Source organism: Megalops cyprinoides, chromosome 17 (genome assembly GCF_013368585.1).
Source record: "Megalops cyprinoides isolate fMegCyp1 chromosome 17, fMegCyp1.pri, whole genome shotgun sequence".
In the NCBI taxonomy this organism is placed as follows: domain Eukaryota; kingdom Metazoa; phylum Chordata; class Actinopteri; order Elopiformes; family Megalopidae; genus Megalops; species Megalops cyprinoides.
Genome location: NC_050599.1, coordinates 20,397,990 through 20,424,003, shown reverse-complemented (window position 1 = coordinate 20,424,003; position 26,014 = coordinate 20,397,990). Strand labels below are relative to the sequence as shown.

General features: G+C 46.5%; 1 protein-coding gene across 1 annotated transcript in view; it reads left to right on the top strand.

Annotated features, from left to right (window-relative positions):
* Nucleotides 1-26,014, top strand: part of LOC118792485 (protein eva-1 homolog A) — a 73,560-nt gene that overhangs the window by 23,899 nt on the left and 23,647 nt on the right. Inside the window, exons 3-5 of the mRNA XM_036550342.1 lie at nt 3,388-3,511; nt 4,741-4,893; nt 12,513-12,656. Of these exons, the coding sequence (XP_036406235.1) occupies nt 3,388-3,511; nt 4,741-4,893; nt 12,513-12,656 (421 nt within the window). The remainder of the gene's footprint in view (nt 1-3,387; nt 3,512-4,740; nt 4,894-12,512; nt 12,657-26,014) is intronic.

The following is a 26,014-nucleotide window of genomic DNA, read 5'->3' as shown; positions in this document are numbered from 1 at the left end:
GAGCGGTTTGCCCTTGCAGCGCCCATCTTTTGAATGTTGATATTGAGTTCCCATGGGAGTAAGATACCCCTTTGCCGAGTGTTTTTGTTCAATTGCTGGATCTTGTCATCTGGAAAGCCTACAATGTGCCAGTGTGCGAGTATTTATGGCCGCCGGTGGAATTCGGAGGCAAATTAGAATGGGAGGGCTGAATGAGGAGCAGAGGACAAAAGGAGGCCTTTGGTTCAGGCGGACCCCAGTGATTTTAAGAGGGATGTTGTGGCAAGAACCCCATGAAATGGCTTTGTGCGGGAGGCCGGGGAGCCGGCCTCTCCTAAAGCGTGCAATTTGCCGGAAAACGCCAATACAAAGCATTATGCAATCCGTGCCATCCTGTCTGTAACCCTTTTGAGTCACGATCAAAGTTGGCGGTTAAGTCAGAGAGAATTTTCACTTAATGTGTTCCTCATTGTTTAACAAATCTGTCAAGCACAATAGCAATGCACCGGGAATGAGCTGTAGACAACTCAATGAGTATTTTATATTGTCGTGTTTTTGTATCTCAGCTGCATGCACGGGCTGGAGGATAACTTGAGAAAAGCTTGTTGATTTTGATATGTTGATATAATTTTGATTTGATATCTTTCTGTCCACCTCTCATTCAAACTTCTTTTTGCTCCTTAATACAATTAATTAATTGACAAAATGTAAAAGATAAAGACAAGGAAAATTTGCCCATTCCGTGACACAAAAGCCACCATCAAATCAACATTTAGGAAATCATTTTCTGAACATTTTCTGAGATAATCACAGCTCTTTAGAGGGGGACGATGGTCTGAAAATGGGTCTACAGAATAATGATGCCTTTGTCTTCCCCCAATGATAGTCTGTGTCAAAACCTGAATACATGTGGATGTGTGAATCTGGGTGATTGGGCACACAAAATGAGACCATGGCAAAAACATGTGGCTTCTCCCATGTCAAAATTGAAAAGTAAACTGGTCGTCTGCCATAGGTGGGTTCTGCATGTAGACCTGGGCTAGCGGGGAGTAGTGCCCCCTTTCTGGGCACTCCCCTGTGGCTGAATTCCAAGCTCAAATTAATTTTACCCATTTTATGAGTTTAGTGTGGCGCTAGAATCACTGCTGTGTGGCGCCGCGGAATTCCCGTCCCGGAACTTGCTCCCAAACCCTCATTATTCCTCCATCCCGCAATGGCAGCAGTCAAGATAAAGCTGAGACAAGACGCTGAAGGCGTTCAGGAAAGACCACATGCGAAGATGTAAATATTGAAAGAATAAGGTGATTAGTTATCGCTGACAGACACTTCGAGGTGGTGCCAGCGCTCAGAAGTGCTGGGGTAATCTTCGGCTTGCCCCTCGAAAGGTGCTTTTTTCTCCATGATATACTGCCAGTGACATTAAACCCAAACAGTCGGTGATTAATGCGCTGTATTAAAACAACAGCAAGCAGGAGAGATGGCAAGGTGTGGGTCTGTGTGTGGTGTGCTCTGCAATCATGGAGTCTCCTTCTCCACGCCTGGCTGGCTGTGATGGACGACACCAACCTCGGCCTGCCGCGTCCCTCCTGGGCATTCTGCCCAGCCGGTAGCTCTTTCCGCACTCATCCTAATGTAAGAGGCTCTGCAGGTTGCACTAAGGTATAACACCCCCAGTGCATTGTGGGTTCAGGTGTATGTGAATGATGGCTTTTAAAATGGGGGCAGTCAGCTCATGCCCTCTGTGGACCTCACTATAGAACTCTCTAGGTCTGTGGAAAGTTTTATTTGATTTCCTACAAGTGAGAAATAAAACATGAATGTAGCTACTGAACATTCTGAAATCTCATCTATGTCCACTGAAGATTAAAAATTGAAGAACATGCAAATTTTATGAGTGAGTGGAGGTTCCCTATTGTCCTGCATCCAAATCCAAAATCTAACATACTCTGAATGTGCAGGTTGGGTCTGCTCATCCATTCTTTAGCATATATTGTAATGGTATGTGAAATATGATTTAATAAGCACTGAATCAGTCTGTCTGCAAGCTGATCTGGATGGAAGTGGAAAATTCCAGCATTTCTGCCAGCCTGTGGGGCATCGGTGTGTGCTTTGTGCAAGCACGATGCCTTTCTGTGTGTGGTAGTGTTTCCAGGTAATTTGTTCCTTTAATGATGTGTAATGCGCTAACAATCTCAGAGGCATAGCATTTCAAGTGCTGATGTCTGGCTTCCTGTAATGAGTGATACAGATGGAAAAAAATGCATGTTCTTTGTATTCAGGGAAGTATCTACTCCATTCTTTTTTTGTTGGATTTTTTCGCCCCTTTCCTAAACTCCTGTTGACCATTCACATTCGTCCTCTCATCACTCCATTCCTCACTCCTTCTGCCCCCACACAGAAAATTATGAAGCAAGACAGGAGCCTTCCTCCAATATACTCACAGGCGATAGATAGAACAGCTATCAGATAGAGCAGCTATTAATCACACCATGTGCCTCACAGTATACCTCAGGACTACTGCTGTTCTATCCGACCACAGTCAGGTGACACATGGGTACCCAGAGAGCTGACATAAGCCGCTATGACCCCAGTGGTACAACGCCCATCCTCTGTCATGGCTGTGGACTCTAGTTGTAGTAGCCCAGACTCAGAACCTGTGGTGTCTAGGATACAGCGCCCAGCTTGTGCTTGGAGCGGACAACTCCACCGACCGTTTACTGCCACCAGCTCAACCCATGTACACCACAGTGCCACACTCTGAGAGTAGAGCAGTGTTCAGATCCCTGTGATCCGCAGTCCACTCTTTGAAGAACTGCATGATGGGAAGGAACTGTACACAAGGTGTGGAACCAGAATATTGTGTTGACCATGTTGTGGGAGGAAATTATGAGATGTGCTGAATTGTGTCACAGCCAGGCTTTAATTGTAAATTGTCTAAATTGTGATTTGCACCTTGTACTTTGCTTTGTATGTGTATCTAGAAACATGGCCCAGGTAGCCCCTGCAGGTGTCTGTCAAATACATGACATGACAGTCACATCAGACGCCTCGTGCTCTGGACTCTCAGTGTACACCCTGGAGGGCTGCATACGTACAATCATCTTTTAAAAAGATTAACCTTTGAAAAGAAAATACTCAAATACCACTGCACTATTCACGTAATGACTTTAATCAAATAACTCTAACCTGTAAAGAAAACGGATGATTACGAGTAAATGTCAGGGACTGGCTTGGGCTTAAAGAAAGTAGTAGTCCCCATGGCTGTGTGAGGTAAAGTTTCAAGATTCCAGTGTCTTTAGTGCTCAGTCTCTGTACTCTGTCTCCCCCACACGCTCTCTCCCGCTGTCCCTCTCTCTCCTTTCTCCCTCTCTCGCTCCTGTTCTCCCTCTCTCCTTCTCCCTCTCTTAGAAGATGCTGGATGAATGCCAGGACAGGCGGAGCTGTCAGGTCCTTGTCAACAGCCGCCTGTTTGGGACGGACCCTTGCCCCGGCAGAAGTAAATACCTCATTGTGTGGTACAAATGCAGGCCGAGTAAGTGACCCCCTCCCCAGCACACACACACACACACACACACACACACACACACACACTCTCTCTCTCTCTGCTGCTTCTCTCTTTGTGTCTCGGTGTGCTTCTGCCGGCCCGCCTGTTTGCATTGGTGTTTCACTGTAATCCCCGTCCTAATCCTTCCAGTGTACCGTGTTCTGTACCGCGCGGCGTCGCTCCTTGCTAATCTTCCCTTTGTCTCTCCCGTTTTGTCAGGATGCTCAATGCATTATTCCGGGGGGAAAGAATAACACCTTGTGAGAACCCGCCCTCCCTCACCCCGCCGCAAGCGGCTCCCCTCTCCCTCCTTTTTAGTGGCCTGAATGGGAGCGAGCACAAAAAGCCCTGAACCGTGCGCTCCTTCCCGCTCCTCCGGCTCGTTTTCGCCCGCGTCTTCTGCCCTGTGTTCTCAGCCCTGCCCTTTTGTTCTGTCTGCGGCGGAATCCGGGGCAGAAAAGCTTTAGCGTCTTGGCGAGATTGAAATAGCAGGTGTCAGCGCTTACAAGATGGGGCAGAGGCGTGACTCTGCTGCTGATAGGCACCCCCACCCCACCTCCCCCCAAACCCCAGCCCTGTGTTACCGTGATTGTATTGAAAATTCCCCTTTCATCTCAGCATTCCTCCTGTACTCCCTCAATCCAGAGCTGCAACCTGAAGCAATTATGTTTCTGTTTTCGTTCCAGGAGTGGAGCTCCTCGGGTTTGCCCGAGGTCAATTGCTGAACCTTTTCTTTTGCTTCTTCTAGTCTTTTTGTAATCAATTTTGTAATCCACTAAAGGTGAAAGGGTCTTTAAAACAGAGCTTTCTTTTGCCAAAGTCTCACAGCAAAACTCTATTTAAGTAACGGCATCAAGTCTCTAAAGTTAAGCTACTACTAAGAAAAGAGTTTCTGTTCTTTTCAGCAGTGTTTATTCGGTGTGAATACTTTTATTCATGTGAAATTGTGTTTTTTCCTGAAAAGCAGACAGGTTTGCAAGCATGCTAATCTGATATTGTCGAAAGGAGTAAGTACATAAAAACCCGTTGATTGACAGCCCCACTTTTCCTCTACGTGCTGCTTTCAGCTAATTTTCAATGCAGACGCACTTGTGACTGGGGCATTCCCAGCCTCTGGTGCTCTGTGAGCGTGGAGGTGTGTAAGGACTGCCCCGGCATCGCCCGGGAGAGTACCGTGCGACCAGGCAGTGAGTGACAGGAATGTGCTCCCTCCGCAGACGAGTACAAGAGCAAGGTGGCGTGCGAGGGCGACCGCATGCGGCTGAGCTGCAAGAGGGGCATGCTGATCGCCATCTACTCCGCCATCTTCGGGAGGTCCCAGCAGGGCAGCCTGGAGTGCCCGCCTTACCACCGGAGGGCGCCGGCTGTAGGTGAGACCCCGCGCAACTGCTCGAAAGGCAGCACCTCACTCTCAGGAGCTGAACTGGCAACCTTCCATCCAGTTCTTTACTTACCATTCCACAGTATAAATACCCTGTAATACAACGCTATCATAACAGTAACTGTATACAACATATTACACTATGTACTCTAAGTACAGAACATTTTTTTAATGGTATCAGGGGTTTGAGTTTTTGAAAGAAAAGTGGAGTGTTACTCCAGCATTGTGATTGGTCAGTCGGTTCCACGAATGAGCTGGCACATGAGCGGTGGTAATGCATGGGGTACAGAGGGGGCTCAGGTCGGGCTGCCAGAGGAAGATCAGCGAATCGCATATCAAATTCCTCTGTCATCCCCCGTAAAACATGCTGGCTACCGCTGAAAGGTATAGAGTTCCCCATATGCGCATTGAAATTGCAGTCGAAGGGGCATTTTCATCAAAGCTTGGGGGTTAACGGTCACATTCCTGGAGAACATCTGAAGATCCTCGTCCCTTCTGTAAGGTTCCGAGGCAGACGTCTCTTGGACTTGGGCCCTGCGCGTGTATCAGGTTCATGTCAGCCCGGCATCTGGGAGACGGCGGAACAACGGGAAAGGAATGGTCGAGGGAGGTCGGGTGTCGCCCGTCACGAACGGCGAACAATGCGCCGGGAACATGCCCTAGAGTGGGTGTGTGACATCGCACCTCCAAACGCGTTTCATAGCTACAGTACACCGCGTTTCGTTATTCGAGCGATCAGGGAAAAAAAAGCGGTGTTGCGTTTCTCTTCGTGACGCCGGGGAGGATTCAGGCTTTGATTCTGAAAGGGGCAAAGCTACACTTCACCCCCCTTGAAAAGAGGCTTTTCAGAAGAACACAAAAACATCTACAGTAGCGGGTCCTTTTTATTACCAGTTCACATGAAGGTGAGTCACCCAGAGAAAAAAAGAAAACAAGTGGTGCAGTGATAATGAAATTTGCACTGTATTGATTTTAAATACAATATGACTGTGATTAAAAATTGTCTTTAGAGGTTTTAGGTAAGAAAGTGTATAGGTGTGTAGAAAATGTATGTGAATGTTTAATTTACTGTATGTATATGTTCCTCACCTAAATACTGTTAGACAAAACATCCATAGCTGTTCGGTAAGCCAGTAAAAACCAGAGAGAGTGTCTGGCTGGTACCAACCATTTTTAAATCGGCTTTAAAAGGGCCATTTATCTGGTGTGTACGTGGTGTGCATGCATAATCACTTTTTCTGGGGTTTATTTTTCAAAAACGTATTGTTTGCAAGTTACAGTAACATGCTTGTGCTAAACGATTTGTACAAGGTTAGCAAATGATAATTGATCAGAACAGCCCCTGGTGCCCTTTCGTAATGGTCGACATAATGTCCTGTTGTTATCCCAGCATGGCGCAGTGGTGATTAGTATGTGGTTAGGTGAGCGGTTCACCTGGCTGTCCTAAGCCCCTCCCCTCAGCACGGTCTGACCATTGACGGCGGGGGCATTTGGCATCTGGTGGGCACTGACGCAGCAGAGTGCTCGTAGCCAGACACCTTCCGAGCAGGTGTGGGCGGCCATGAAACTTCACACCGCAGGCCGTAATTATTTCCCGTAAATGAAGCAATTAATTCCGCTAGATGGGACGCCCACGATCACGCCTTTGTCAATGTTCTCGGCAGCGAAGACTGTTTAAAACGGTCCGAGGAGGGGAAAAAAAATTCCTCACACTCGCAGGGGTGGGTTGCCTGTTTGCGGTTACAACGTTGCTGTAACTTAATAGCCCTGTTTCCTTAAAATGTGGAGGTGAAAAACACATCAAAGACCTGCTGAAAGGGAAGCACCCGTTCAAATGCAGCTTAATGGTGTTTTAAAGGCCACCTGGGGCCCTTTTCTTCTTTGTGTGTTTTATTTTTTTTTTTTCATGTACATGTTTTTAACACTCACAGGTGTGATAAGTGTGTATAAAATTACTAATTTTATAGAGGAAAATGCAATTCAGGATATTACATTAAAAATTCTGTTGGACAGTGTCAGCCTGTGTTCTGATACAGAGGTCAGTGTATCCACTGGAATCCATTGGAAAATGGATAAAGTACTATTTGTGCTGTGATGTTTTCTCTGTGATTCCTCCTGACGGAGGCCACTGGTTCTTTGATCTCTCTTCCTCAGTCTTCAGTGTTTTTTTTTTTGATGTTGTGGGATTTTCAAAGACTGAAGAGGATGATAGAATTGACCTCACTCTAAGGCTTTCCGTCGTTGTAGAAGACACTCTGTTCATCAGATTTCCTGTGCAGCCTGTATGTCAGTACACACTGACCTAATCTCTTTAGTTGTCATGAAATTGGCTAGCTTTTGTTGGCCACTATTAAAGGCTCTTGTTTGATTTCTGTTGGAACAGAAGATGGGAAAAATTTAAGCCCACAGGCCAATATTCTAACTGCAGTATGCTTCGTGATTAAACAAGTGTAACATTTTCTTGTTTCTTTTATAACTCTTTTGTGAAATCCGGTGACTGTCACACTCACAATATTGTCTGACCAGTGAAATGAGTGACACTTGCTGAGAGAAAACAGAAAGAAAAATTCCAATGACACGTAGGTGAGAACTGACCACATACTTTCCACATTTCTGTCTGTGGCAGCCTGCCTTACATAGTAACCTATGCTTCACTAAGACAGCGTTGAACAGCACTCACTGGAAACATTGAGAAAGATCTGGAAAAAGGGCCGACACATTGTTTTGGCTTTAGATGATTGTTTTCCTTCCTTCCCTACTGACTCACTTGCTAATCTGATGTCCTGTCTCGGACTGGCACCAGACCCTGGATTCCTGTCACCCAGAAGTGTCTTATCACGGAAAGGCCGTGCTGTGACAGGTCACGTGAACAAGCGCGCCGATTCTTGAGAGAACACAGAGGGACCTGATGCATTGCTCTACGTGCACCCGCCGGACAGGGGTTATTACAGTTCACAGTGCACCTAACCTGGTTGCATAAAGTAACACAGCAGTGTTGTGTATAGGGCAGGTATGTACTTGTGTTACACCTGGTATACAGTGTACAGGTGCAAACGGGATATTTACTGAGGCTGAAATGACAAAACTGAAGGTGAACATCTTGTATGTTTGGGGATGCCCTTATTTGGATAGGTTTGGATCTTGTTTCTGTTTCAGATTAAATAATGCTGGTCTAAAGCAATGACAAATATTGTAGCAGGAGCAAATATTCTGTGGAAAATTCTGAAGGAAATTGAAAATTGGAATCAATGGGTTGAGACGACTTCAAGATTAACTGTTTCATGAGGGTAGCAAAGTAAATTACTAGAATCTGTGACGAGAATGAAAAATTCAAATTTGCCAGAACGTGTGTTGATACTAAAAAAAATTATTGTGGAGATATTTATAAAAATAAAAAAAATAAGAATAATAATAATAATAAGAAGACTAATAAAAGTAATCACAGTCCTAAACAGAACAGATCCCCTTGTATGGGAGGTGGGTGGAAAATCCAAAATGCTATTTTTTACTGTGTAGTCTACACAGCACACTCAGAGCAACATACAGTATATGTGGGATATTTTCACAGAGCTGATTGCGGTCTTTTGAAAATCAGCTTTGCTGATCTTAGCCACAGCTTATCCCAGCCACACAGTTGATCCCAGCAGCCATGGATCCCAGCCTCTGGTTTAGAATGCCCCAACAGAGGTGCATTTTTCGAGTAGGGACCCGCTCGGACTTAGCAGGGCTAGCAGGAGTGACATCATAAAGAACACACCCACGCTCTGTAACTGGACCCTGATAACTCTGTCTGTTTATGGATTTGTTCTTTAAAGCAGGTGTAAGTCACAGGGGAAACTTGTCTTCCATTGTAGGCATGACAGATTTTTGGCTCTGTTCCAAAATGAGACTGTCTGTGGGAAAGGTTCATCTCCTCTGAAGACATTCCATTACAAATTTATGAGATTCAGTATAAGAGTAAATGTTACTGGACTATGTTACTGGACTTTTTTGTAGCCTGGCTTGTACCTAGTACTGAATGTTAAGCAACTGTTAACGTTTGAAGTCATGAAAAACAAAGGTTTAACAGCATAGCCTGTTCTGTGCACTGAGCCGTAAAGGTTAGGCTCTTTCCTCAAACTGCTGTTGGTTAAGATCATTGGAGGAAGTGTTGACAGACAGGAAGGGTGCTCCACACTTCCTTCACTTTGTGTCTCTGTCCGCCCCGCCCATCCCTGACCCCGATCTTGGCCGTTGATCACCAGCGGGGCCCAGTGCCCTGGACCCGCCCCCTTTCCAGGATGGCCTGTCAAGGCAGAGGCCGGAGTCAGGAAAGCCACGCCCCCTCGCTCCGCCCGCGTCGGTGGGCAGCGGAGCATTAGGGCCCCCCTGTTCGCAATCTTGTGCGTCTCGGACTGTGGGAATGCCATTAATGCACTCCGGGGAGGGCAGACTCCCAGGCCTGCCCCAGGAATGCGGCTTTAATCTGCGGGGATCCTCTCGCGGTGTATCTGTTACAGCCGACAGCCCGGGCTTAGAGCCGGCCAGTTCTCTCTCCCCCTGCCGGGTTTCCAGTTGACTAATTGCCCAGGCGGGAATCAAAGCGCAGGTTAATGGGTGCTGTCGCCGGAGATGAGGCCTTGCTTCCTGACGTGGGTCTGATTCATGGGAAGAGTTTAAACATGTCTGCCAAGGGACTGGGGGGGGGGGGCAGCGTGGGATCAGCTGGTCCCGGGAGCTAACGAAGCGTGGCAATCGTCTCTGTGTGGTTGTCTGCAGGAGAGGAATTCCTGGCCTCACAGAGCTCCAGTGCTGCTGTTCTCTGTGATCTGCGGCCATTCCTCGCAAGAGGCTCTGTGTCGATTCAGAAAAACAGGAACGGCCGAAAGGTCGACTGTGTAGAAATTGCAGCTCTGTTGCATTTTAACTGTTCCCACAAGCTCATCTCGTTAATTTCTGAGCTTCAAGACGTCATCATCTTAAACCACAATTAGTGAAGGCTGTTCACTGCATATATGATTTATCCCTATGAAGAAGTACATTTTGTAAAAATATATACTTACTGCATCCCATTATTGTATTCTACAACATGCAGCCATAAATAATGTACATAATGTAACATGTAATGCAGGCTATAGACAGTTTATTCCTCAGCACTCTGATCTGTGGCCATTTTGAGGGGCAGAGGGCTTGGACGCATCATCAGTGGGATTACTTGGTTGTGGTTCCTGATTGGTTGTAGAACCTGCAGGATGTGTATCCTGAACCAGAACTACGGCGTGAGCAGCCTGTCTGTGAGGGTCCAGGTTGTCCGGCAACTTGCCCTTCAAAAGGATGCATTTGGATTTGAAGTTTCGTGCAGCGAGAGAGATCCAGGAGCCGAAGCCTACCCGCCTTTGCATCGCGACCGAAGCTGGACTGAATTCAGGGATGCAGCGCTTACAGAGAAGCCTAATGCTCCAAAGGCGGATCTCCTTAAAAGCAGCCTCAGGAGGCCCCTGTGGATGCAAAGTAATGAAACCCGGCCACTGGGAAGCCATTGATGTAGTCCCATGGGCCGTGTGTCTCTCTATCAGTTCTTTGAACTCGACGTCCCGTTGTCTCCATTCGAATGACAGAAGTGTGCATGCTGAATAGCTCATTGCTCCGCAGGTTAAATGGTTTTCTAACCCACTTCAAAGAAGTGCTCCCCGGTTCTCTTGCTGTCAGTGCTGTGGTTGTGTTTAGTTTAATCTGTGCAAGCTGATTGGTATCTTTTCTGGGAAGCTGAGACTTCAGCCCACTGCTGCTCACTGGTTGTATGATTCAGTGTGTGCCCTCAAAGCATGTTCAGACAGCTGCCCTGGACAGGTTTAAAGCCCTTTATATGCAAAGCAATTTATGTTTTTATGTTATTATTTTGTAATATTTCGGTTGAAATGGACTTAAGCATCACTCCAGTTGCAGCTTAGCTCATTTTATGGATCTTTAGTGCAGATTCCTACTTTAGTAAAGCAATTTCTTTTCTACTTAGCCAGGAGACAGTGATATCGCCTCCCATAGTGGTAGTAAAGATTATGATTCAGAGACTGAAAATGCAGGCATTGTCTCCGTTTGGTATCACCACCATTATGCAACTATAGTTGTAAAGTGTGAGTATTCCAAGGTTCATGCTGACAGAACCCAGACAATTTGTTTGATGTAAATTGACAGGTTTGTGAGCTATGGGATGGGTACTCCGTTTTATAGATTGCATGGTATGACTACCATATTACATGTGGTTTTGCCGTAGTTTTTGTGAATTTTTTGCTATTTCTTTAAAAAATTGTTAATATTTCTAGTAGTGTGAAGCAGAGGCAAAACTTGGCATCTGTTGCGTGACGATTCTTGTTTTCGAGAGAAATTACGATATGTATAATAATATTGGGGAAGATGATAATAAAAACCAGTGGAATAAATAGGTACACGCCATTGATTCTTAGCCCCTTAAAGTTACCATCTGAGGTTACCTGACGATAGGTTGGTAACTTATTGGTGCCGTGAAGCATCATCTCTCTGTGATCCATACACTGTAACTCCTTGTCATGATTTTATGAGTGGTGTTAGTGATAAAATGTGTTGTCAAAAAATTGTGCAAATTATTTTGGTGAACTTTGTTTTCATGTTAAGACAGAGGCCACACATTTTTCAAAAATGGTGTTATGAAATGACCAAGCAAAGTAAGGCAAGAGACAAAAACAATAAATAGAAATTTTTTTAATGAGCTCTAAATATCAAACCACCAGTGATGGCGTCCTACTGTATGTCCCCTGCAGAGAGAGCTCCCAGACTGCCTGAATCTTATGAAAGGATAGGAGACTGAGGGCTTGCAGTGGGCCCCTTCAATGTCAGAGAGGTCAGGAGGACCTGCCAACATAAAGCATCAGACCACGTGACAATATGTATCAGACATTGTGCAGAGTGACATGAAGAAGCTTGAGGAAGACATTACAGCTGTTTAGCAGACACTCTTACCCAGAGCAGCTTCCATAGCTTACAATTTTTACATGTAAATCCACTTATACAACTAGATATTTATTGAGGCAACTCAGGCACCTTACCCAAGGGTACAGCAGCAGTGCTTCACTGGGGAATCAAACCAGCAGCCTTTGGGCTGTAAGTCCAGTTCCACATCACTAAATCACACTGTGGCCCCACATGCCCCAGTTGCCTGTTGGTCTGCCATTTGGGTCCCTTGGAAAAAATAGTCATACACTATGTATGATGTGTTTGCTGCTCTGGCATGTTTGGTATTGGTGTAGTACTATCAGAGAAATGAAAAGTGTGAGATATTTGTGTTCCTTGAAGCATTGTTAAATGATAAACTAGGTGAAATTGAATCATGTGCTTATCAAATGGATTTCATACTAGCATTTTTATTTGAGAGAACGTAAGTTCAGGTATATAAATTCTGTTGTTACAGCATGTTGTAAAACAGGATATGTGTGCTTAACTTTGCCGTTTTGACAGGACATTAAATTTCTCTTGTATAACTGGACTGTATCTAACTTTCTGGTGGGTAATTGCACTGTGTCTCTGTTCCCTGTGTAACTGTGTGGCTATTCCCTGTGTAACAGTTCCCTGTCTCTCACCTTTCCCTTGTTGTGGCAGAGTGCCAGTCCATGGGCGCCCTCCAGGTGCTGACGTCCCGCTGTCAGGGGAAAAGGAGCTGCTCCGTCCATGCCTCCACCCGGGAGTTTGGGGACCCCTGCTACTCCGGCACCCGAAAATACCTCAGTGTCATCTACACCTGCGGTGAGTCCCTGGGCGAAGGGTCCAGATGGCCTCCCACTCCTGTCTGTTTGGCCAGGAGAACCTGGAGATTTTGTGTTGCACTGTAATGTAGGAGACTCTGAATGACAAGGAAGCTGAACTGGGAATACTCAGTGGGACAAGTTGCACGTTTGGTCACTAGGTGGTGATAATCACACAATGAAGCACGCTTACGCTTGAGCCCGAGGAAACGTCACGAGAGCCTTTGGAGGGATTGGTGCTGGCGCCGCTTGTGATCTGTCCCAGATCCGTGCAAATCGATTCTTTTCAAAGAGGGGAAATTCATAATCCAAGAGGCAGGCGCATAGAAACGGAATTATCAGACCGTAAATTTTCGGAATATGGATTCCCCTTCCGTTTTTGGCCATGCGGAGACTGCATAATTTGCATAGATTCCTGTCTGACTCAGATTACGAGTGTTATCGATGCAGAGGGCCTTTGAAGCTACATGTCAACCAGACAAATGCGGTTGGCATCACTCCTGCTTGCCATTTTACCCTCCCCCCCCCCCATCCCCCCATTCCCCCCCCCCCCCATTTGGAAGTGAAGCACAGCAAGTGTGGCGCTCTCCCTCAGGCTAATCTACGCCGTCAGCTGTAATTCATGACCTTTCATTGCCGGCACGTTCTGCAGACGAGCCCAGAGCCGCTGATGAATTTATTACCGCCTTTGTCTGGAGCCTCTCAGACCAGACATGTCAACAGCAACCTCTCCCCCCTTCCCCAGCACCCCCCCGCCCCCCCACTCTCCCCTAAGCCAACGCCTCCTCCACTTATTCTCTGGGGCTGTTGTGACATAGACTACAGGGGAAGAAAAAAGCTGTCACTCTCTCTTGAAACACACAAATCTCTAAGCCAAGAACCAGTCACAAAGCCATAAGCCTCTGTATTTTTTTGCAAGCAGCCATTTTGTTTTTGTTTCTGTTGTTTTGGTTTTCGTTATTAGACTTTGCCCCTTCAGTAAATTAATGTAATGTAAATGAGATTGCAAAAATATTTTTAATGGAAGGGCAGCCATAACTGCATATTTATGAAGCACCAATGGGTGATTAGTGCTGCAGAGCTACAATCGCTTCTGTTGCCTTTCCAATGTCTGGCACGGAGCAGGAGCTCAGAATGGCTTTTACCTGCGTTAAGTCTGCCATGATGAGCTGCTGCTTGAAAATGTAAATGTTGAAATCGGCTCAGTTGATTTTAACTATCAGCACGTGAATCCATTTTGGCTGTACTCCAGCCATTGAGCAAGAGTGAGTTAAATCTTCGGCCCTCCCTCTAATCAAATTCACTGATAATAAGGGGCCCCTCTTGGCTAATACCAGCTGTCGTCAAGCCTGGAAAGCAAAGAGAACATCGTTGGTATGTGGCCAGTAATATATCGGTTATCTCCGTTTAGGTTTGATTCTGTACTAGTCTTATGACTTACCGGTTTGATTTGGTTTGCATTTTTTTTTTTTGAGGCAAGATGTGCCACACTCAATAGGCTTCACATAACCTTGGCTCAGATTCTACCTGAGCCTTGTGCAGTTCCAGCGTCATTCCTGACTCATGATCTGAACAGTTACATTGAAATGTAACGCGAGCCAATGAGGAGGAGGAGGAGGAGGAGGAGGAGGAGAGGGCCGGCGTATTTGCGCCGCTGTCGCTGACGGATGTGAGAATCCTGGCAAAGCGCGAGGGGCATGCCCCGTGTCAGGCCCCGGCTCAGAGAGCTGTTAATCACGGCCGCCACCCCCGCCACAAAGAGGAAGCACACGCTCGCTTCTGGAGGCCTGCAGTCAGCCCAGATAACAGGGGAGGGGAGGTTCGGGGAAAGGGGAGGGGGAGGTGGCCGCCTGCGGGAAATCGCACAAGCCGACGCAGGCAAGAAGTCACCGAGCCGTCGACGCAGCATGGGGGGGCTCAGCATTGAGTTTCCGTTTGTGTAGTTTTCGGGGTGCGGTGTGGGGGGTGGAAAGTTGGGGTCTGGGTAGTTTTCTGGGCTGCACCTCATGTTTCATTTCAAAAGGAGTCATTCACCAAAAAAAATTGCAGTAGAAGTAGATATTTTTTATGATTTTTTTTTTTGACAGTATCCGTTGTTTTCAGACATTTGCATTGTCGCCAGAGACAGACCTTTACAGTCAACACAAGTCTGACATTATTTTTAAAATGCACTGTATGGCCACATTCAAAACCAGCGCAAAAAACCCCCACTTTTGAGCATGAATGTATACACATAATTATGGCTTTTCTTTCTCATGTTTACTTTTAATTAGCAGACATAAACAAGCCGGCACCGCCTGTTTAGTTAGCGGTGGTTTATTTCACATCTTAGTGAATGGACTTCCGCACTGTAGGGCTGGCCCTTTAGAAGCGTGTGCCCCTGGCTGTGTTCATGGTGCTGTGCATTATTCCCATGTGTGAATTCAAAAACTCCTCCACGGGCGATATGGTCTTTGGCCCTGCTTTCCACTCGAACTCAGAACCACATCCAGCATGTGGGTGGGTCTGAGTCTCTGAAGCGAGATGTCCATAGAGATACAGTCAGATAAGTAACGGCGCTGCCAGTCGGCCAGAACCGGTGTGGCCCGGTCGGCGGTCACGCTGCAGACCACGCGCAACCACAAGCGCACAGCCAGACCAGACGGCAAGCGTCAGGCACCGTCGGAGCGGGCCGGACGGGCGAGGTGGGCGAGGAGACGGTCTCAGCACATTAAGGAGCTCAGCCGAAAGCGCGATAGCAAAAACAACGGTAAGAACCGCATGATCAGACAGGCACCAGCAGAGTCTGAGGAGTAAACACAAGCTGCTATTTTTCCCTCGCTTTGGCTCAAATTCTAATGATATGGAAAGAGAAAAGCCCACATTGAATATGATTTATCACAGCTGACAGGCCGCTTTGAAGCGCTTTCAGAAGATCCTCTGCTGGGCTGCGAGAGGAGTGAGGGTCCCGTCTGTAGAGCTTCCTATGCTTATTTTCTTGAACTGAATCCAAAAGCCGAGAACGCTCTCTCGTGGGTGGAGAGGCGCCCTGGTCTGGACGGCGTGATTAGCCCGAGTGGCATCCCGCCGTGTGGCACCACTGGTAGCCTGAGGTGAAACGGCTGTGATCTTTAGCAGGTAAGATCAAATGACGTGCCACGTCCATCTCAGGCTTAGCGCAGCACTGTGAATGGACGATGATGTCATGGCGGTCGGCTTCTGAGGGGAGCGGGTATCTGCCACTGTTGCCAACCCAGAGAGATGTCTTGTCGGGCAGACGTTGTTTTCTGAAGCTTTAATGCGAAGAGGTGAGAGACCTCAGTGTTACAGAGCCGTTACCTTTCTGATGAGGGATGGCTGAACGGACGGGAATGCGCAAATGTTTGGCTGGGCAGCCCTCCCTGAACAGAGTTCCGATTAAGCGAAAGCAAGATTAAGGTAAACGTAGGTGACAGAGACACTACATAACCCTGACTGGTATTTCCCAGAGGGCCCGGCTTATCCACCGACTTCCTTCCTTTTGGCTGAAACCAGGCGGGCAAAGGGAAATATACAAGTGGGTTTCCTGTCTGAAAGCACCGTTACAACTCGCGTACACAAAGCCCTCTTTGCCGACTTTGAGCCCTCTCCACCAGGTCAGAGACAAAGTAATCAAGATTCTGTTTTTTAGCAGTAGCTTTTAACTTTAAATTTCACTTAGTAGGTTACCGAAGAAGAGCATGCCATTAACCCTAACACCATTAAGATTTGCTTTAGAAGAATGACCAGGAATTTGTAATAAACACATGACTGTCGGCAGGAAATTGATAAATTAGGGCACTTAAATGCTTGAGGTGAAATCATACAGACGGCCAGAGGACCGTGGCGGGGTGGCCTCCGGCTATCAGGCCCGAAGTGTGTCCGTCTGAAGATTGTTTTGGTTTGGCGAAATGGAAACGAGGCGAAGAAAGCGGAAAGCCCCCACCACCTTGGGCCCCCCCACCCAGCTCTCCATGGCAATTAATCACCCCTGCTCTCACTAGGCCTCTGGGGCGTCCAAACCGGGCCACGACCGCTGAGTGGGTTTTCATGTCTCTAAATTTACACCCCTCCGGCTGCTCCTGGCGGGGGGAGTTCTGAGAGTCCTGTCTTGGGGTCCGTCAGGGGCCCCTCTCCAGCTGCAGATGCTCGGCCTACCCCGAAATCACACACACACACACACACATCCTCATCTGTCACCGCTCCAGCAGCGGGGCGCTGTTTATTTTGGACCCTGCGCTCGTGCTCAGTGACCGTGGTCCATTGCCAGACCCTCCCAGTATCTGCTGTGTGTGTGTGTGTGTGATTGTGCACATGTGCGCATATGTATGAATGAAGACAATGGTTATTGAGAACCAGTAACGTCCCCCATTCAAATTCTTCTCCTAATTTATTTGCAGGGAACTGTACTGCATGGCAAAATGTTCAGTGTAAAACTGATGCAAAGTGTCTGCTTTCTGGTTCTGTAGATTACAACCACTAGTAGTCTTCTGGTATTGTGGTAGCTCTCTGCTTAGCTCTATTCTAGACTGCTGAAGACTACAGTAAATCAGCATTTCTGATAGATGTGTTTTGTTCATGGTGCATTTTGTCCAGTTTTTGTACTGTAGAACTGTTCTTTGTCTCCGTACCAGTAACCTAGTGCTAAACAAGCTACAGTTCTACAGAACCATCTAACCCACAATAGATGATTTGTACACATTGTGTTTGTTTATTTAAAATATGTCCTAGGTCACCTGACACAGTCATGTTGTGTGACATTTTCCATGCCACACGCCCCTGAGGCCATGTCCCCCTCTGCTCTGTGAAGCTTGGAACATGGCACACTCCAACCTGCCGTGCCTGAAAACCTAGATCACTGCTTTAACACAGTGCCACAGCTGTGTCACACACGTCTTGTTCCATGCAGTTGCAAACTTTGGTCAAGCGGCTAGCATATTTTTAAGATGCTAAACTTGTAACCAGGTCTTTGAATGCTGGTTTTTATTAGTCTGATCTGAATTAAACTGCAGATTGGATTGGAGTACTGCTACGTCGCTCATCAAGACAAATCATTGAAAAGACTTCATTGATTACAATAGAGTAATCAATCAAGTAATCAAGACTGAACTCCCAAATTTAGTTGGGTGTCCATAGTAAGCCTATCATTTGACCCAGATGTTGGTTAATTTTATCCTGAGCTTGTCTGCATGCAGCGGGCTTCACAAGCAATGCATAAAGATAGAGAGAGGCAGCACTCAACACCGAGCTATGAAATTGACTTATTGGTGCTCTGTTATCTGCTCGCCTTTCAGTGGCTTGACATTTTGGGATTTTTGACCTTTTTGAAACATTGTCTTGCTGGTTGTTCTTAAACAGAGACAACATCAGGATTCGCCCGTCTCTGTAAGGGTCGTAGAATGTGTCCATAACTCATGTGACTTCGAAGGCGACTGGGGCAGCAGGAAAGGCACAGTCTGAACTCTGCTTGAGGCAGGAAAAAAAGGAAGACATTATCAGAGCGTCTGGACTCCAGAACTGTGCCTTTAGTGATTCACTCGTACATCTGTTAGTCTGATCTCGTAGCGAAACCTTTGTTTTTTGGCAAAAAATTAGCAGTGTTTTCAGAGGATTCTTCCTGCTTTAGGGGGTGAACTTTAAATTCAGAAGCCCTTTCCCACTGTCACCCTTTTGGTACATTCTACTAGCAAGCTTGCCGTCTTAATTTTGAATGTTATCAACTTTCAGTATTATTTATTATTATTTCACGTCTCATTACAGGCATCTCTGTATTCCCTTGAAAAGCGTGATAAATAAATGGAAGGGCACAGAGCCATTGGTCACTGTGCACGCTATACGCAGCACGGCCTCTGAGAGGATTGGTGGGGGTGTTATTTATGGCCTCTAACAGGGCGCATAGGGAACCTGCGCTCAGCAAAGGGGGGCTCGTGTTTCTCGCGCGGCCCAGTTCTGAGGGTCCCAGGGAGCTCTTCTGGGGAGAGAGAGCGGAACGCCGAGAAACATTTTGGGGGCCCGGTGAGAACTCGCAGCCCGTTCCCCCCAACCGTGCAGCAGCCCTGGAATAACATCCTTTGGTCGTGACGTTCTCAGGGAAAGCAAAAAAGGAGAGGGGAAAAAAGATCCCATGACATCGTCTGACCAAACATCCCACCTTGCAGAGAGTGTGTGTGTTGCCACGGGCTTTTGACCTTAAAAGGCAACAGGTTTTTGTGAATGAAAGCGTGACAGCTCGGCTACCTTGCACATTACATTCCTATGGACGTGTTTATGAGGCAAAGAGTTGCCGCCCCTTTGTTCCAACAAGCTGTGGAAGGTCTGCCCCATCCGGGAGGTCTTTCCTCACAGTGTTAATGCTAAATGATTATCAGTTCTTAATATTCTAATTTCTTACCACCTGTTACGCAGGAATGAAGGTGCTCAGGAGCAAGTTAGGTAATTGTCTTCAGCGTTTTTGGTTGGCAGATCCACACAACAGAACAATTCATGTGATTCACCATTGGCTGAGCGTTTCTGCTAGGCGAATTAACTATATAATGTAATAGCGTTCCAGGTTTGAGGTAGATCCCCAAATCTGGAATGACTTCAAGCCTCCTGCTGTCGACTTTGGCCGGGGCAGTTTCGCCACAGCCAGTTTCGGAGCTGCAGGTCCGCGCTCCATGCCCAGCGCCGCACGCTTAGTGGCCCGTAAACGCGGGGGGCGGGGGGGCGTCGCCGAATCGGAGCATGGCGTGCGAGGCTTGGCCCCGGCAGAGCCGCCCCCCACCCCCCAACGGGCGAAGTGCTGATGCTGGCCTCTCCGGATTGTGCCACTTCAGCAGATCTGCTGAGCTGTTGTCATTCCGACGGGAGCCCGGGGGGGACAGCCACAGGGGAGCAGGGGGGGCCCGCGAGTGCAGCTGGCCGTGGACTCGGGGCTCCTGCGGAAAAAAACGCGTGCCCGAAAAATATCCGTACTTCAACGAGGAGTCGTCTCCCCTGACTGCTGCAAGAGCGGACATACAGAGCACTGGGTGTGGATTTTACCCAAGAGCCACCTCTCTTCCTGGAAAAGGGCTTGTCTACCTGTCTCGCCAAAGCAAGAAGAAAAGACAGAGATTTGACTTTGGTGCGGTAAAGAAGACTGTGAATCTCTGAGGGCTCGACCAACTGATTCAACAGGTTAATACAGATCTTCCTCATTGTCTTCTAGCAGGCGGTGTGACTTTTTCTGAATGGATGGGTCATTGCTGCTGTTTGTGCCGAGTGATGGTTACACCAGGAGAGAGGCAGTCGGGAAGTGGGTGGGGAACAGTTGCCTTAGCGCCACGGCACTGACACAAGGTGTCACAGAAGGGCATTGTTTCTGATGTTTGTAGAAATGCTGCATACACATAAAGCTCATTCCATGTGCAGTCCTCTCCTGCTCTCCCACAAGTGAACAAGGTAACACTTTGCACAAATGTTGGTGGGGTACTTTGTTGCACAGGTGTGGCATAAATGTCATTTTTAGATTAGGTAATACTGAAAACATGGTGTGTCCTCTAATTCCATAGTGGAAAAATGGCAGCCATTGGTAGCTCTTTTCCTTGACAGACAGATGAAATTTGTGGGTTCTTTCTAAAATGGACACCAATTGGTATGTTATTTTGTTTTTTACGGCATTTAGGATTTGATTGATTAAAAACAGTATTAACAGAGAAAAGTCCTTTTAATAAAAAGAAATGTTATTCTTTAGTACTGGTTTAATCTTATATTAAATTATTGTAATTTAAGGATTATTTCTGGAGGACGGAAGCCGGTCTCCTGTGTGACGTGGGACCTTTTTGCACACTGAGCAGCTCTCTGGCACATACAATGCCCTGATTATTTAGTGCAATTATGTAACGCTTCATTTATGCACATTTGTGCTAATTAAATTATTTCCATGGATGAACCCAGTTCTGCTCCAGAGCCAGTTCCCTGCAGTGACCCTCCTGATCTACAGCCCCCGCACAACAGATCCTTTCACATTCAGGCTGTTTTCAGCCTCTCACAGAAGAGCTTGTGCTGCTGCTCTACAAGGTTGGATACGAGGTGTGTGTGTGAATAGGGGAAGGTCTGTAGAAAAGGAGATTGTTTGGAGCCCAAAGTGTGGAGTGAGGTTTTCTGCTGGTGTGTGGCTTGTCATGGAACGAGGGAGTGATTTGTTCATTATTCCATTCTTCTGCGGGGTCTACAGTGTTTTTTGTAAAACAGAGACTCTAACACACCAAAGCCTTCACTCTGGATTAAATGAAAGTTACCAAGTGCTATTTTTTCCTAAAAAAAATCTCTGATAAATCTGGCTGCATATTACGATGAAGTGACCCTCAGATTAAAACCAATGTCACCATCTTAAGACATTTTAACAAGGGAAAGTCACTTTTGCTGTAAGAAGGCCCCAGATATCTGGGATAGTTGCCCTTTTCTTTCCTTTTTTCCTTTGATTGATTGGCATTTTCCTGTGAGGTGACCCACATTCAGCACAACATTGTAATTCACCCTTGCAGCTCTTACTTTTTTTCACTATGAGTTTTAAAGTCAGTGGAATTAATGTACTGTTTTGTTCAGCATCCTCTACAGGGTAGGCCCAGCGCTTACCTGTCACAGTCAGGTATAATATGACAGTGCAGTATGGGTTTATAATAGTGAGAGAGCCTGAGCAAGATGGAGAATGCAGTCTACAGGCTGGTAAATTTCCTCACAAGGAAAGGGTCTGGAATGATTGCGAAGTAATGCTAACAGTGTGGTCTATGAGCCTATGATGTTAATGATCATTTCAAAAACTGTCCAAGTTTCATTTAGCCCTTTGCCTGGGAATTAGCGTGGCAAGCTATCAAAAGCAGAAAAATGCTCACCACACAAAACCGTGTGTGCCGTGAGTAAACAGCGATGGCCGGGAAAATTGCAGCGGAAAGGATGGAATGAACAAAACGCGGGCTCATCCTGAAACCATTAATCCAATCAAGAATCGAAAACATCATTTGATTGCGTTTGTCAGCAAAGACAGTCTTTCTATTTTGGTTCCTTGTTAACCAAAGCAAATCAAAACCGTGCTCGTAATTAATAAAAAGACTCAGGAAATCCATTCGGCAAAACAGATCAAAGTTGTCTTCTGTTGTTACTTTGAATTTTTCGCTCTGTTTTTTCGTCACAGAGGAGTAACAAATAGCTCTCCAGAGGCTTTTGATCACTGTAGCTTCATTACAAAGATCCGGTGATGGCAAGCTGAGCTTAAATGAAAATTTCAAAGGACCGTGATAGGCGGAAGTGTCAGTCCCTTCCCTTGGTATACTCCATTTTCTATGCACCAGTGCAGAGTTTTTGTTGGGTGAGAGAATATTTAACTTTTTTGGGGTTGGAGAGGAGGGGGTCACTAAACCTGCAGGCACAAACTGGGTGCCGTAGCTTCAAGAGGGGATCAGAGGAGGGGAAAAATATCAACTGAGTTTTATTTCTGATGTATAGTGTGTGTATTGTGGGGTTGGTGGCAGATAGGATGTATTTTCCCACTCTCTGCCTTCTTGATAATGAGCATAAGCCAGTGTAACTGTGGAGCTTGTTGGTCCTATGGGCAGGCAAAGATCTTGCTCCCTCACCTTACGTCGTAAAAGCAGTGGGAATCGCAGTGATGGAGTGGTTACAGGGGTCACGGGGAAGCCCCCCGTTTCCATGAACGGCAGAGGCGAGTGGGGCCCCCTCTTGTTGTTTTTGGGTTACCCGCTTTGATGGTTACGCTCAAAGGACCCTGTGTTCAAATTCTTTGTCCTTTTCAATAATAAATGTGAACAAACGCGTAGGCCTATCTGTTTGAATCATTTTCTAGTTGTTCGTTCTGTCTGGTTTTCAAAGCTCACTTTGTTTAGCATACAGTTTTCTGGCCTTAACCTTTAGAAATAGGACAAAAGGAGAACGCCCCAGGTCACAAAGTACTTGTTTTCTCTTGCATCTCCATGTACTGTACATATTCTATTCAGTGGCACATAGCATGTCTTTTAGGTGGATATGGAGGAAGAAGGAATATGCTGGATCAGTCCATTTTTGGCTACATGCTAGAACTTCATATATATTATATTCATTTGCCTTTTTAAAGGATATCTCCAGTTGTCCTCTGAAAAAGTGTTCATACTTTTCATTTAGCAAATGTAGCTAAAGTGAACTTAATGTTATTATTAGGTACTCTATAATAAGCATTTGAATGTTGAACCCAGGAAAAGTGTTTGGTTGGACACACTAAAAACACTAAGAAGATGGCCCTTACAAAGGTGTTGAATTTGTTGTACGTCCAACCAAACACTTTCCTTTGTTTTCAGAGAATCACTTTAGGTGTTCTTTAAGCAATTCAGAGGTTTACCCATAAAATGTGCAATTTTTTAAATTACTTGTAGAATGTTATGTTTTATTGTTTGAAAGTTCAGTTTTTCTTGGTGGAAAACCTCTTAAAACAATCCCCAGTCAGTCACTGTTATCTGTGTTTTTCCATCTGCCACAGTTAAAAAAGTATGGGGTGAATTCCCTAGGAAGCCAGGGGCCAGATTCCCAATCACAGCAGAATGAAATTCTCATGTCATTTCCTGTTGCTGCCTCCTCACATTCTCCCCTCTCTCTCTCTTTCACTCTGTCTATCTCTCTCTCTCCCCCACTCTCTGTTGCTCTTACACACCCCCATCTCTCTTTCTCTCTCTCTCTCTCTCTCTCTCCCTCTCTCTCTCTCGCTCTCCCTCACTCACTCACTCACTCACTGATTCCTGTCTCACATTTGCTCAGCGCTGAGGTGAGCAGTCAGTGCTCCCTGACCGCCTCTGTCACATTCCAGCTCTTGGAGTGGCCCAGGGCTAACTTCACGGCTGGCACGAGCCAAGCGAGTGAAACCGAGACGGAGCTCTTTCCCCCCGCGTCCCGCCACACGGCTCTGCTGCCAGACCGAGGGAAGCCTCTCTGTTTACTCGGAGGTGTAGCCACGGAGGAGCCTACCTTCTTAAAGGGACGATTTTCTTTTTTTTCTTTCCTCCCCCTCTCTCCCTCTCCTTTTTTGGACTGCTGCGCCCTCCCGCTCTCTCCCCCCTCCCCGTCACCAAACTCCCCTCGCCTCACTTTTTGCCGGAGCGCTTTATGACACACGGCGGAGCGCTTGTGCGAGCGCTGTTTTCACGGCTGCAGTCCGGCTGTGGCGAGCGCAGGGAGGCAGGGGGGGAAAGTATCAAAGAGAGTTTCAGCACGGCCTCAGGAGAATTCGCAGCGTAATCATGGACTCGTAAGTGTCTCCCGTTTTCACTCCCCGCCGGGGTTTTCTTCTCTTTACCAAGCAGCGTTCCTACAGGGAAGGGACAGTCAACGTTACAAGTGTTTGCGGAAAGTTGATGTTAAAAGTATTTGCTGGGTTTTTCTGACCATCTGATTTTTGGCGTTCAGTTTGCCTGTGAAAGGGTGCTATGTGCTGACAGCAACCTGAGCAGAGGGTTTGTGGATAGTGAGCCAGAGGGACTTTGTTCAGCTTACTTTTAGATATCTTCAGTGCATCACAGTGCTTTATCAGTTAGAAAAGCAGGATGGCTACCACCGACATCGATATTGTTGCATGAATTCCATTTATCATCTGGGATGCCGTCTGAACAAGAAAGGACAAGTGCTGTAGCATGGCGATAAATGCACGCTCGCTCAGGTTTAGCCCTGCTGGCTTACTGGGCCAGTCCTTTATTACAAAGACAGAGAGAGGGACTTGAGAACAACTGTGCGAGCCATGCTGGTCACATTCTCTGCATTAGTCTTCCCTACACTCAGTGCAGTCAGGATGGTGGGACTAAATGACTAAATGGCTGGGGGGGTTGGTTTATGTTGGGGGGGCACGTGCTAAGCCGAGTGGGTTTTACTTTCCACGGATGGTCCCTGGAGTTTTAGTGCGATATAAACATCTTTACCACATTTCAACACCAAGAGCAAGTGGTACCCCCCCGGGTTAGGCTTGAAGTGGCCATCACATGCCTTTCTGTTCCGTGCCAGGACGCACGCTCGAATTTCAGCCCAAATCTGCCTCGGGCTTGGATGCGATTCTGCCCCCCCAACACTGCTTCCCCCAACTTAGTTGTTTCGTCCAACTTTCTGCGTGTTGTATATAACGTGATTTGCTTCTCTGTCTGAGTGCACGGAAGAGGCAGTGGAGCTTGTTCATTTTATGTAATTGGTGGGAGAAGATGGGGGAGCAACACAATCTACAGTAGCGTTTTAAGGGCTTTTTGGATGTACATGCTTTTGCGTAAAAAACAGGCACAGGCACCCCACGGGGTTTATTAGAAATGTTCTGTGGGGATACATGATCTTTACGTGGAAAAATGTGTGGCCACGCTCCATTTTGTTCTCAGGGGTTGGCTCATTCATGGCCCTTTCCATTCCTCTCAGATACTGTGCAACGGCCATTTAGTTTGTCAGAAAACTGGCTGCTCATTTTCAGTAGCGGAGCTGAAGGGAGCGGTGATGTATTTGGGGGGGGGGACCTGATTTGCCTTCACTGCTTATTGTACTTACATGGCGGCACTTGGCTTTGAACACGGCCGCGCCGACGGTCGAAGGATTTTCTTCACCATACAATGCCACAGCTGAAAAGAATATTGTTCCTTTCAAAGTGTCAAATAAAAGTGTGTAATTAGTCCCAGGAGCCTTTCTCATCGGCACATTCACCGGCCAGCCACCGGTGTTTCCTCCTGCCCTTCAAGGAAGATTGATACCCCTGCCCGCCGGACTGGTTTATACAGTTTCTGGAGCATTGTCCTTTTAAAACCACAAGAGACCCATTGCTTGTAATTTATGAATTAGTGTGGCTAAGGTTAAAAAGTGAGAGGATGGATGCTTGTGACAGTAAAGCACCAGCCAGGATAATTTTGTTCAGATTAAAGTCCGCTGAAGTTTTTGTTTAAAGCTGATAACACTTGCTAATCCATGAGGGGTACGAGTATACAAAATGAGTTGAAGAATCACCTTTGTTGCTGTAATAATATTAGACCCACATCTGCAACTAGTTGTTTCACTCACAAAAAATTTGTAGCAGATGTTGCTGGTGAAAAGTCAATAGATGTCAAATCTGACTCACTTTATAGTTTGGTCAAACCTTGCTAATGGTAAAATCATCATTTGGTCTCACTAAAAACAAAATCACTCTTCACATTGATTCTCCAGGACCACGGTTAGGAACACTGCAGGAGCAGAAGAATAAGCTGTAGACTAAATAAAGATTATGTGCTTTAATTAAAACAAGTTGAGAGATTTTAGTAAAGCTAAGAGTATGAGGATTTCAGAAACTAATGTTTGGTAAGGGTGACTCAAGGTAGAGCCTGAAGGAGAGAGAGAGAGAGAGAGAGAGAGAGAGAGAGG